The sequence below is a fragment of the Thunnus thynnus genome, chromosome 6, assembly GCF_963924715.1.
Source record: "Thunnus thynnus chromosome 6, fThuThy2.1, whole genome shotgun sequence".
NCBI classification, from domain to species: Eukaryota; Metazoa; Chordata; class Actinopteri; order Scombriformes; family Scombridae; genus Thunnus; species Thunnus thynnus.
In genome coordinates, this window is record NC_089522.1 from 31,081,835 (window position 1) to 31,095,136 (window position 13,302).

Sequence of the window (13,302 nt, forward strand, 5' to 3'; positions counted from 1 at the left end):
CCCAGATCTTCTGGGATTATGGGGCCCATAGAGCAAGTGCAGTAGCGACTTTCGCCGGCTGAGCGGGCTACATCCGGTTTAGCCCTCTGGCTCACTTGAATGGGGATAAAACAATTCAATCGTTTGACTCTTCTAGACCATTGAAATGTGGTCGGACTGAATAGATCAAATTCTGATAGTGAGACGAATCATTTTTACGGCGGTTGTAATGCTCAAAAAAAAATTATCCGCTGATTTACAGACGCCTCTCTCACAATATAAGTCTATGGGAAAAAGTCTTTTTGGGCCCAATAGCATCACGTGACGTTGAAATTATGCAGTTTGGCCACTATATCAAATTGACTTCAAAGCCTGCCGCTGTTCCTGGGGGCTTGATCACAACCCCCACGAAATGATTCGTTTCACATTTGGTCTTGTGATGTCATAAATCATGCTTGTAGGTCCAGCCCTTATAATCAGATTTTCAATGAGCACAGAGAAACTTTCCACTTCCAGCAGATGAATGTGAAAACAGTCTTCTAGTGTCAAACTCTGCACATACATCATTATGCACAGTGCAGCTCAAACATCCAACTGTAGGAACAGGAAGAAAAACACATCTTTGAGTGGAGGGGGAGTTTAAGTAAAGGATCTGAGTACTTCATATGATGAATAAAGCAATTCATCATCATCATCATGACAAAGAGTCTCATGCAGAATGGAGGCAAGGAGAGTTAAAGAGTATAAAGAGAAGACAGACAGCTTTAAGATGAAGAGGTTTGACGAAGTAGTTAATGGAAATCTGATATGCTTCACATTGATTTGGAGCACTTACCTGAGTGTTACTGGACCACATGTCGTACCCAGTAAGGCTCCACTGACTCCAGTATTGTTTCCAAACCTTTGCAGAGCAAGAGTTGTTGCAAGTTTGATCATAGTTTGTTTGTATGTAGGAGTGATTTTGCCACATGTGGTAAATGTGGGAGAATGATTGTGAGACAGACTGTGAGAATGATCCAGTTTCTTCTTTGCAAAGGAAATAATGCAGCACAGAAGAATAATTGTCTAAAGTGAGTAACTAAGGGAGGCAGAAATAATCAGGGTTAGATCTACAAAGAGACTTTTGCATGAGGAAATAAATGTTAAGATGTGAGACAAGAGGCTGAGGAGGACAAATCAGTCAGGAAGCATGCTGAGTTTTGCTTTTGCAAGGATCAAGTGAAGTTTTTAGCCTTGTTGGTAATTCACTGTACTGCTGTAGTAGAAAGAAATTTGAGAAAATTAACATTACTGTAGATGCAGCAAGGAGATTTCTGGGTGTTGTAAGAGTTTCTGGAGAAGTTGTGCAGCAGCTGTTGAGAGAAGCTTTTGGTTTCTATTAAACAGCTGAAAAATAGAGAAGTTATAACAGTGTGGGAACTAGGTGAGTTATTACATATTACATTTAGGTTTATTTTGAACATAACAAATAAGTAAAAAAAAACAACCAAAAAACAAAACAAGAACAACAAATAAAATGAACATGAAAATTTCTCATAAACAATATAAATAAACAACATAAACAAATATTACATATTACTCAAACAACAACTTCAATATTTATCATATATAAAACTCACAACCAACTACTCCAATGCTATTTTATTTAATATATGGAGAGTTTAGTTTAAATCCAGTAGGTGGCCGTATGAACCTTACAGTTGTCTCTGCCAGTAAACCAACAGAAGAAGAAGAAGAAGAAGAAGAAGAACGTGTAAACGTCATTTTGAAACTCCTGACCGGAAGTGCTTGTGCTGCTGCCGTTAACTTCACAGAAGCTCTTTAAGCTGAGCTGGCTGTTGGGCTGTTTGGGTTGTTCCTGTCGACGACTTTCTCCGAGTGGGAGCACTCAGTAAAACCAGGAAGATCTCCACACACACGCACGCACCCTGTAACGTTACCAGTCTGCTCTCCCAGTTTAACACCAGTCAGGTTTAACTGTCCAGCTAAAAAGGAGTTCCAGCTCTTCCAAATCGACGCCATGGACCCCGCCAGTCAAGGTAATTGTTAGCTAGCGTGTAGCTTAGCTTAGAGTCAGCGATACGTCAACTGTTCGCTAACCAGACAGCAAACCGTTGTAATAAATTAATCTATAGTCACGTAGCCTGTAGCTTTAGCATTTAGCTTGTATGTTTGGTTTGTTTAGAGGGTAATAAGTCGTAGCAGTGCAGCCGTGAGGGCAGGACGGGCCCGCTGGTAAGTGACAGGGACAGAGGAGAGGAAGGCGGATCGTGTTACTAATGTTACCAGTAACTTCCCGACACAATTTAACCTGATAGGACTGAAGGCAGTGGGTCAGCCAAGAAGTGATCAGAGAGACTTATCTTCTCTGTGAGGCTCCCGCCACTTTCCCCCAAAACCGAGAGCCGAGCTGAATGCTTGTAAACAAAAAGACTAATCAAGTGTTAACAGCAGTGGTGGAAGAAGCATTCAGATCCTTTAGTCCAGTAAAAATACAGCTATGTAAAAATACTCTATTACAAGGAAAAGTGAAGTAAAAGTAAACAAGTATTATGAGCTTCATGTAGTTAAAGTATTGCAGTAAAAGTAGTGGTTTGGTCCCTCTGGCTGATATATTATTATATATGACATCATTAGATTATTAATACTGAAGCATCAGTGTTAGAGCAGCATGTTACTGTTGTAGCTGCTGGAGGTGGAGCTAGTTTACACTACTTTATATACAGTTAGCTAGTTTAGTCCAGATTTATCTGCTGACCTCCAAAGGGTCAGCAGATACATCTGAGGGGTCGTGAGATGATTAATGGGAGAGGAAAGAAGAAAAAAACTAAAAAAAAGTGATACTCAAATCTGTTTTCCGTTTTTGGACTTGTTCTCTAATCAGTGTTTTTTTGCTGAAATATTGGATCATTTGAACATTTATGTAAATGAAAGCATGTGAGAAGTTTAGAGGGAAACATCACTATTTGATGGAGCTGTTAACAACTCATAGACATGTGAAATGTGACCCCGACTACACACTGCTTTTTGTAAGACGTCAAAAGCCAAAAAGGTTGGAAACCACTGGTTTCATCTTTAACAATGTGTTGTATTTTAAAAGCTTGTTATATTATCCATTGTCTTTCAAAATCTTCATCTGAAAAGTAACTAAAGCTGTCAAATAAATGTAGCAGAGTAGAAAGTACAATATTTCCCTCTGAAATGTAGTGGAGTGGAAGTATAAAGTGAATACATACATGTTGTTGCAGTCAATCTTTATCCCACATTATTCATTAACAACAGCCAGATTTGCTGACTAACCGAGCAGTCATGACAGCCTTGTTGCTAGCATGCTAGCTGCTGTTTCATCAATGCCTCTATTGATCTGTATTGACAGATCTTCACTTCCATCTTCAGCTGAGCAGAAAACTTTCTTTTAACAAGACAAATCTAGTTGGTTTAAGATGGAAGAAACTTCTTCAAACATATACTTAATACTTCTGCTTCATCATTGTTTAACCATAGCTGACCATGCTTTCTGTTTTCTTACAAATTGGCTTTCTTGTTTGTTCTGATACTTTGTACTGAAGGCAGAAACATAACAGACTGAGAGAAATAGAGCAACTATATATGTTATTTTATATTGTGATGGTAATAGATCACATTGAAATGGCCATTTTTAGAAGAATAAGATATGGATATGATGTCATCACATTGGTCCAAAAATTCAGTGTATCCAATACTGTCATGAAGCAGTTAATTAAGGCTAAAATTAGGGTATGTGACCTAACATATGGGTCATCTATATATACAGTTGCTGAGATGAAACAATCATCTGGATATGTATTAATTGAACTAATAGCATGAAAAGCAGTGTTAAAGCTATGTCACAATATTTTGATAATAACAACTGGAGGAAATATCAAGTCTCATATCACAATATTTATTCCTCATTATACGTCTCCCGGCCATTATGACTGCAAATTCCCTTCGGGGATGTCCTAGCGAGACTCTCGGCACTGTATCATGTAGTTCATTATAGCGAGCCAACATGATAGACATGTCGTGGCGTATCACGCTTCCTCTGCCTCGGGACGATCACTGTCAGGAAGTGATTTAAGTTTCCTACATTTGTCTGACTTCAAATATGACAAACCGGTGTAAAGTAGGGCATGTCTGTCCAATTAAGATCCTGCTATTAATGTTTTTTTTTTTTTTTTAATGATGCTGTGAAACCTGAGAATAGGATTCAGGGTTGAGTTGGGGACTTACTGATGCAGTCATCTGTGATATGACTTTGCTTTTTTTTGCTGTAGTGATGAATTATTTAGTTTTTCCCTGTGAATAATCAGCTTAAAAAACATCTTCATTAATCCAAAACTCCCAACAGTAAGCGTCAGGTTTTGGTGTGAGTCAGAAGAAGAGAAAGCAGGGATTTCTTCTTTTTGTTTTTGTTAATTTTTATGCAGGTGTTCAGCTATCATACAGGGAAAACCCCCATTGTAGAAGAGCCACAGAGACTGATTTCTACATCAATATCAGCTGTAAATAAACCAGAATGCAATGCAGCAGCAGGGTTGGGTTCGGGGTGTGGCTGTGATTTCACAGTGTTTACTGACTTGTCGGACAGCTTGAGTGACATGCAGCAAATTATTTGACCTTTATCTGCAACTATTCTTTGAGTAGAAGCATCTTTAACGGACTGGAAGGAGGATTGACAACAGTAGAAAGTATCTGAGATTTGGTCTTTTCCTTTTTTTTAAGTCTCAACTCCAGGAAGAAACAATCTATTTGTAGCTGTCGGCTTTTCTGCTCTCATACTGTTGTCTGTTTACAGCCTCGCTGTTGTTATCTTTGCGGGCCGGTCTGAATCATTCTTGACTTGAATCAATATACCTTGAGGGTGGAGCTGGTGTCGTTTTTCCTCGCCGGCTCGTATGCGGATGTCATTGCTGAGACACACACAGCCTCACCAACACCATTATGTGTCCTGTTTAGTTGTAAATACATGAATGTTGTCTGCTGTGTTTTGTTGTGTGCGCATCAATCATCTAGACATGGATACCGTGGGAATAATGGCGAACACGGTGTCGCAATCAGAACTTCTTTTCATGCTTAAACGCGTGAAGATTTCAGTACAAGATGCTTAAAAAGTGAACTCAGATAACCCAGTCCCACGCTCAAATACATCGGCTGTTCTCTGGCATGGAAGTGGGTGTGTTTTGTAAGCAACTTGAAGTATGAGGTTAGCTTTGATAATAGGTTCCCCTACTGTGTAAATAATGTTCGGATGTCGGGCTATAACTGCATGAAGTCTATTTTTACCCCCCGTGTTTCAGGCGGTTGACTCATGTTTGTCTTTTCTTTTTTTCCCCCTTGTTGTCTCCTGTTGTCCTTCATGCCAGCTCCGGCTGTGCCAAGCTTCTGTAGCTGCCAAAATGATGATGGTACCCTCAGGTGAATGACGCAAGATGAAATGCTGACAGTACATATTTCAGCGTTGCTGTAAACAACCTCCTTAATAAAGTAAAGTTTGCACAAGCAGTAGAATAAATCTTCGGATCTGGAAGTGTTTTTGAATCGTTTCTTCCTGCTTTTGTTTGTGTTGTTTATGTTTGTGGTGGTGTTACTGTATTTCAGAAGGTGAAAGATGTTGTTTATCTCAGACAGAGGGATCTTAGGTTACTCTCCCAGAGCGCGGTTGGACTCCTGTCTCCGCTAATGGCCACTTTCTCTTCCCGTCGGATATCTCCTGCTGGCAACAATAGCCTCTTCCTTGCCCCGGTTTAAGTGTGTGTGTGTGTGTGTGTGTGTGTGTGTGTGTGTGTGAAATAGATACTCAGAGGGATCATCTGAGTAACTACAACTCCGCTAAGTGTACATTTTGTATCTGTCGACTCCGTCTCCATTTCATTTACATCCTCTATTATTCTCATTGTCTTCTTTCCCTTCCCCACTTTCTCTTTCTGTTTCTCTCCTGCACTTCCTTCCAGATATCAACCTGAACTCTCCCAACAAGGGTCTTGGTGTGGATCATTCGGACAGCCTGGCTGACGTGCCGGTGGAGGGAGCGGTGGGGAACTCAGCCAACCCTCTTCCACCGGGCCTGACGGAGGAAGAGGCTGAAGAGCTCCGCATTGAGCTCACAAAGGTGAGGCCCAGATGTCTTAAAATCACCTTGTGTCACTAAGGAGCTAATCGCTAAGCGCTAAGGAAGAAGTAACGCTAAAATCATTACACTTCCAGGAATCTAGAAAAAGAAAAGGGCTGAAGCAGGAATGAACCCTGGACTGACTCTTTTTGTGTGTTGTGGGTCTGTTGTGTTTCAGGTGGAGGAGGAGATCAACACTCTTCGTCAGGTTCTGTCAGCCAAAGAGAGACACGCCGCAGAGCTGAAGAGGAAGCTTGGCCTCAGCCCGCTCAACGAACTCAGGCAGAACATCACCAAGAGCTGGCAAGACGTACAGACCTCCAACGCGTATGTATCAATCAGACTGGATCATTTATTAACACATTTTTGAGACAAATGAGACAGAAATCCACTTGAACTACTGTTTTGGATATCAGTTCTTTAAAAAAGTCCTCATTTTTCTTGTCTAAAAAGTTAAAATATTCAATTTATCTCTAAATGATCCCATGCAACTTCTGGGTAGATCACTAGATTTTGGTTCTTCAGTGAAGTTGCCTTAATTTTACGATCCAGGACAGTAGTATATATCACTTTAGGTTATGGGGGGGAGAAAAACGTAACGCCCAAATGAATCACACCAAGAAAAAATGCATCAGAATTCAAAAACACCCTAAAAGAGAATCATCCTGTAGAAGAAACAAAGATTTTCAGTCTTTCCAGTTCAGTTTTGGGAAGCAGCTGAATATGATTTGTAGAAATCACAACCCTCTAAAATACATCACAGACATTTTTATAAACTTTTTTTTTTTTTTTTTTTTTTTACAAAATTTTTTTTTTTTTTTTTTTACCACAAATGACTTTGACCACAGTACGTTAGGATGTCCGTTAGGATGTCCGTTGAATCAGCACCGCCTGCAGACAGTAAGAGCGTTATCTAAAAGAACCAGTCAAATAATGACTCATCCTGTGGTGACGCATCCAGGCTCCTGAAGTCTTTAGATTATTTTCTGCAGAGGTTTTACATTATCTGAGATGATTGAAAATGTTCTCAGCAGATCAGAGACGGGCCCCCCTTGACTTTAGTGGAGGTGAAGGTGCAGTGTCGTCACGTATAATAAAGTTTTATTATAGTATATTTAAGAGACTGAGATCATAATCAAGCTGGTCACAGTTAGTGAATTAATGTTCTTTTTGAAATGAACTTTAATGCTTTAACATCATCAGATTTGGCAGTTAATTATAATATCTAAAATTGATTGAGCAGCGATAGTTAATAACCTCAGTTGGAGGTTGTTTTGAAGAATCTTGATGAGCACACAACAAACTTAATTGTACTCCACCTTATTTATGAAGATGATGGCTTGTTTCTGTCCACAGGAATTTATATTTATCTGTCTTGACATTTTCAGTTGTCTTGTTTGGGGAACAAGTACGTAGTTCTACATTTTTTTACATTTCATTCAGTGGTTATTAAAACTATTTAGTGGGTTTTCTAAGGATTCGATAATCTTTATACGTATTTTATTCAATATAAAGTCTGATCTCATTGGTTTGTTTGGACTTAACAGGTTTGACTCTTGAATTATGTCGGCTCTGACTAAACAATCTCATTCATTTAAGGAAAATTAATTAATAAATGATCAGATTTCTTAAATCTATCACTCATAGATGATATGAGGAGATATAAACTGTCCACTTTGTCACCTAAAATATACTGTTTATATCAGAGGTGTTAAATGAGACATACTAATGTGTCCAACAAGTGTTGTTTAAGGTAAACACATGAAATGTTTTCATAAGTTAATAAAGGATTAATATACACTTTCATATCCCAGTTGCAAATATTGCAGTATTTACACAAACAGAATCTATAAAATTTTGTAAATTGCATCTTAAAAGTGATAAAACTAAACAGTTAAAATCTGATATCAACACTTTACTTTGTTAGACATCAACTGACGCATCTAAATACATTAATTAGCATGTAAAAGCTACTTTAATTACCTTTCTATTATCATGAAACTGTTATGTACCTTTTCCGTGATGTATTGTTCCAGTAAGTCAGACAAACAAAAGGAGAGAATTAAAGCGTCAATTTGAGCGTCAGATCAGATTTTAGTTTGTTCCATTTCGCTGAGTCATCCTTAAATGTGAAACACTGAATTAGCGATCTATTGATTAACCGAGCTGCTCACTTGCACAGAACTGTGATTTGTACTAATTTCTTGGTGAATAAGGTTCTAACTAATCAGATTTTCCTCACAGTGTGACTTTGGTGAATGTTTCCATGAATTTCCCAACAGCAGCCTGCGTTTTGACCCTTACTAACGAGAGCAGGAGAAAAGACAATCATAAAGTTCTTTTACATTATCAAGACCATTTTAATCTGATCCTCGGCCTCCTCTTTGAGCCAGCCTGCTTTTGAGTGAGTCCTTTTGCTGAACCTCTACAGCGTAACACCCTCATGTCTCCTGTTTCTAGCTATGTGAGAACCACTGAGAAACTGGGCGAGTGGAGTGAAAGAGTTACCAGTTCGGATCTGTGAGTCCACGCACTGTTTGCTGCTCGCTCGCTCGCTCGCCAGTGATGTCTGGGCTTCTGCAGTGTTTGCTCTCTCACGCTCCCTCACTTTTACTCACTCAAACACTCTCTGTCCATCCTCTGTCCTCCTCCCCTCTCTCACCTTCTAACCATGTTTGAGAAACACTTCACATTTCAACCGTTGGTGTTTAACTTCGTGTCTGGTAGGAGTCTGTTTATCCGTTTTGCTCATGATGAAGGAGAGACACTCGTTACATGATGATGGTGCTCAAATAAGTTTATATTAATCTGCAGAACACAGTTGGTTGAAGATTAATAGATTTCTGTTCCAGATGTGATAAAGCTACACAACTCTCACAAGAGAGTGAGAAAACTGGAAGGAGACCAAAACCAGCAGTATTTTCTAGGGATGCACGATATTGGATTTTTTGCCGATATTTCCAACTCATTGTGGCTGATTGCTGATGCCGATATATGCACATATTTTTTTCCAGCTGGCTGAGACTATTATGCATGCAAGCATAGATTGTACTAAGTATGATCCAGAAAGACAATATATGAAGGAAGAACTTAGGAAGACTGGAGTTCAGGAGTTCAGCATTAAAACTTTAATGAACCTGCCAAGTTGGTGGAGCAGTAGAGTTTTCTTTGAGTTTATTAGACAGACAGGATTAATGTGTAGGATTTAATCTCTGGTCCACACTCCGGAGCACAAGGTGGAGGTAATGCACCTAAAACACTGGTTGCCAACCGCCGTTATAAACCAAACAGAGTGGTACATCCCGTCAGCCGAAGTGTTTCCTATCTGTGCAGCCGAACATGGCAGCTCCTCCGCGGACTATTTTACCCTGACGGTCCCGGAGCTTCCTCTGCAGGCTGCACTTCACTCAGCTGCCCGTCAGATCAGCTGCTTCTTCCCACTTTGACCTGAATAACAAACCAGGGCTCAGTGCTAACGTTAGCTGAGAGGCTAGCAGAGCGTTAGCCGCAGCGTGACCGGAGGGAAGCACAGCCAGCTAGCCTCCAGCTAGAAGAAGCAGCTGGTCTGACGGGCAGCTGAGTGAAGTGGAGCCTGCGGAGGAAGCACCGGGACTGTCAGGGAGAAAATGTTAATTTCGGGCCGATGCTGATATTTCATTTTAGAGCTTGTATTGGCCGATACCGATGACATGCCAATAATATCATGCATCCTTTAACTGTGATAACGTATACAGTCAATTTTGATATCTGATGGATTTGCTATTATGTTTGAAAGTGTTTTGACCTTGTTTAGGAGCTTTTCTCTCCTGTATCTCCTGGATCCTGCTGCCGTCAGGATCCTGTTGCATATGTGGCTAGACTTGTAGCACTGAAGTGGGATTTGGTGTGTGTCTGTGTCCTAACCACTGCAGTCTGAGTTGCATAACTATTCCACCTGAATCTGTGCTTGTCCTCTGTGGCCTCCCGCTCACCTTTTTCAGTGTTTGATAATGAGGCGGTGCTTTAGGTCGAGACAGCAGGTTGGAGACGTGGCAGCGTTTCTTTAATGGAAATTGACAGAAGTAGAACTACCTGTCTGTCACTTTTCTTTTATAATATACACATATATCATTCTCTATTTATATCCTTTTATCTGTAAGTTTCTGTATTTCTCTCCTCAGTCGTCGTGGCTCTCTTTTTCCTTTCAGTATCGTCTTTCTTGGTTTTTTACTTCCTCTCCCAGGGGTCAGACGTCTTCTCTTCTTCCATCCAGAAATGATGACACATGTCCTCTTCTCCGCTTCCTTTCCGAATCAACATTCTTTCATATTTTTAGCTTATTCAGACGCTTCCTCCCTGCTTTTATTATTAACAATGGACACGCTGAAAACAGACACTGTTGTTGTTGTTGTTGTTGTCTTTGCTTCACAAAAACAGATCGTCACAAGGATGTTTTCTTAGCTCTGAGATGAGGGTAGGAGTTGAGAAGTTTCATGCAAAGGAAAGGTTTAGAATTAATACTCAAGGCTTTTGTTTTATTGTATGATTATATGATAAAACAGCCATGAGTCTTAGTTTGTCTGGTAGCTTTTAGCGGGTCAACACCTTTTTATCAAGAGACTGTTGCACTCTGGTATGTCTTTACATAGATGGCACTAAACCATTTATATGTCGAAAATCAGAGTCCATTAGGCCACACACACGCCGGTAATGGTTTCCCACACACACATAATGATTTCAGCCTGAGGCAAAATGAAATCAATTGTGGCACACGATGGGGGGAAAAATAGAAACTATGTAATGACATAATAACCGGAGTTGAAGGAGATGCCAGATCTGACTAGTAAAGGAAGCGGTGACTTGCACTCATTGCTAATTGTTTTTGTGTCTTTTTTTTCCAGTGATATTTTGCAGGTTAACTATAACTCTGCTGCTGTCTACACTGGAAGTTCGGTATTTAGTTTGTGATGAAGATAAAGAGAATTTAACTCCTTTCCAAAGCTTCGACTGACGCTCGTATCCGCGGGTATTTTACAAAATACTGTGGGGGGAAACAGATTGACAGAAAATGTATCGCCAACTGTTTTTGTTCATATTGGTCGACTTTCAGTTAGATAACACACCTGCAGGTCACACATGAGTCAGTTACAACTGTCCCCCAAAGTCAACAGAACAAATTAGCTTCACAACCAGAGACGGCAATTAACAGAAGGGGGGAACTCTGACGTCTTAGTGAAGTTTTTCTGAGTTGGTAAAGTTTTCGCAGGAGTTGATTTGAGATAGAAATGTTCAAGATGGTTCTGTGTGGCTGCTGAAAGAATCTAGGGGGGGGGGATTCTCTGTAGGTGTCAAGAAAAACATTAAATTGGCGAGTTTTCTGCCCGTTTCCACCAGGCTGCTGTTGCTGTGAGGTCTGAAGCTAATGGAATTTTCCGTTTGGCCGCTTCTGAAATGAACTGGATTGGCAAGCTCACTCAGCTAGTTAGTCTAACCTGACAGGGTGACACCGCCGACTGACACCGTCTCTTGACTTTTACACACCCAAACACACACACACACACACACACACAAGTGGCAGGTGCAGTCTAGTCTCGGTAGGTTTGTTTCACTTCCTCACACAAAAATACGCACTCATGTCAGTTCACACATTTCTCACGATATCAGTCTCGGTTTCCAGTTATGCATTCAACCCACATCATAGCCGGAATAAATGTGGATTATAACGAACACATATTCGCTTAGAAATGCAGGAACAGTTGGCATATTCGTCTTGGTTCATTCCCCCTCCAACCCCTCCCCACACACACACACACACACACACACACAATCCTCAGCACAGCGCAGTACAGGAAAAGCATTTTTCTATCTCTTACCCACGTGCACACACACACACAGGCATGCGCCCTGGCCGTGCCTGGCGACCAGACGAGCGACTCAGACTTGCTGCTGCAGGAATGAGTGGGAGGAAAGGAAAGGAATGTGAGAGAGAGATGGAGGGAGGGAGGGAGGGAAGGAGGAAGGGGAAAGAGACGGTGTTTTGCTAAGTCACATGACACGTGATGTCCAGAGAGAGAGAGAGAGAGAGCGAGAGAGGGGGGGGGGGAGATGGACCGAACTAAACAAAGAAATAAATGGGTTATGAATTATGAATATGTTGGAGGCACAAAGACTCTCAGAGGGTTGCCATGAAAACTAGAGTGGGTGGAGAGAATCAGCCAGCAGATGAACCCAATTTTCACTTCAGTTTATGTACTTTATTAGCATGACAGAAAAATCAAACACCGTTAGCGACAGCATGTCATTAAATTAATCAAAATTCAGAAATTAAATCTCTTCTCTTACTAACAATACTCGCAGCTAATCTTGCTCTCTTCTTTTTGTCGGGTCAGCTGGTTCTTTGCTTCTTCTTTCTCAAAAATAAATACTTAACGAAGAAGGTAGAGACACAAAAAAAATGTTTCTACACACATATTTAAATGTTAAAGAGACAGAAAACCCTGTTTCTGTTCAAATATGTGTGTGTTCTCTCCTGCTGGGAAACAAATAAAGTGGACAGACAGGGTGTAGTGTGACAGGGTTTGCTATGTATGAAGTCACTGTGCTGTACAGTAAGCAGCATTGTGCTGATGTTAGTCAGGATATAGAGAACAGCCTTGTCTGGAGCAGAGCGGTACACAAGGAGAGCCGTCTCCACTTACTGTAGCACAGGGAAACTTATGTAATTGTATAGAATCTGGAGAAATTATCTACACCTGCTATCTGCAAGGTCATCTTTTATTTTATTTTTTTTGGCATCTTAAGTGCTACGAACCGAGTGCTCTGCTTTTACAATAGATCATTTATGAGTCTGGCTTTTCTATTCTATCTACATAGTTTTTGTAAGGTCACATTGGCAGATTTAACACCTGAAATTCTTAGTCATCTTTGATTGCAGACAGACAAAAGCGAAACATCTCAATTCTGGTTGAAAGTTGATTTTTGCTGACTGAAATGAAACTGTCGCTGGCAGATTTCTATCATAGCTAGTCAGCTAATTAGCATTAGCTCCATGTGTTGGTTAAAAACTCTATAAAGCTAAAGCTGAAACCATAGACTGTATAAAAATATGGACGTAGTTACCGTGACGTCACCCGTTAGTTTCTGAAGAGCGGTTTTGAAGCTCAAATTGAGCTGCTCCGGCCGTCGCCATCTTGGCTGTGCGTGACTCTGCCTAA

The 13,302-nt window shown here is 40.5% G+C and overlaps 1 protein-coding gene across 5 annotated transcripts in view; it reads left to right on the top strand.

The window, feature by feature from the left end:
• Window positions 1–1,759: 1,759 nt before the first annotated feature.
• Window positions 1,760–13,302, top strand: part of tpd52l2b (tpd52 like 2b) — a 30,279-nt gene continuing 18,736 nt past the window's right edge. For 2 of the 5 annotated variants that reach the window (XM_067593349.1, XM_067593350.1), the window contains exons 1-3: window positions 1,765–2,018; window positions 5,952–6,109; window positions 6,288–6,436. In XM_067593349.1, the coding sequence (XP_067449450.1) occupies window positions 2,000–2,018; window positions 5,952–6,109; window positions 6,288–6,436 (326 nt within the window). In that variant the 5' untranslated portion in view covers window positions 1,765–1,999. Of the gene's footprint in view, window positions 2,019–5,951; window positions 6,110–6,287; window positions 6,437–8,569; window positions 8,630–13,302 lie in introns of all 5 variants that reach the window. The other 3 variants (XM_067593348.1, XM_067593347.1, XM_067593351.1) reach the window with 3 other exon arrangements.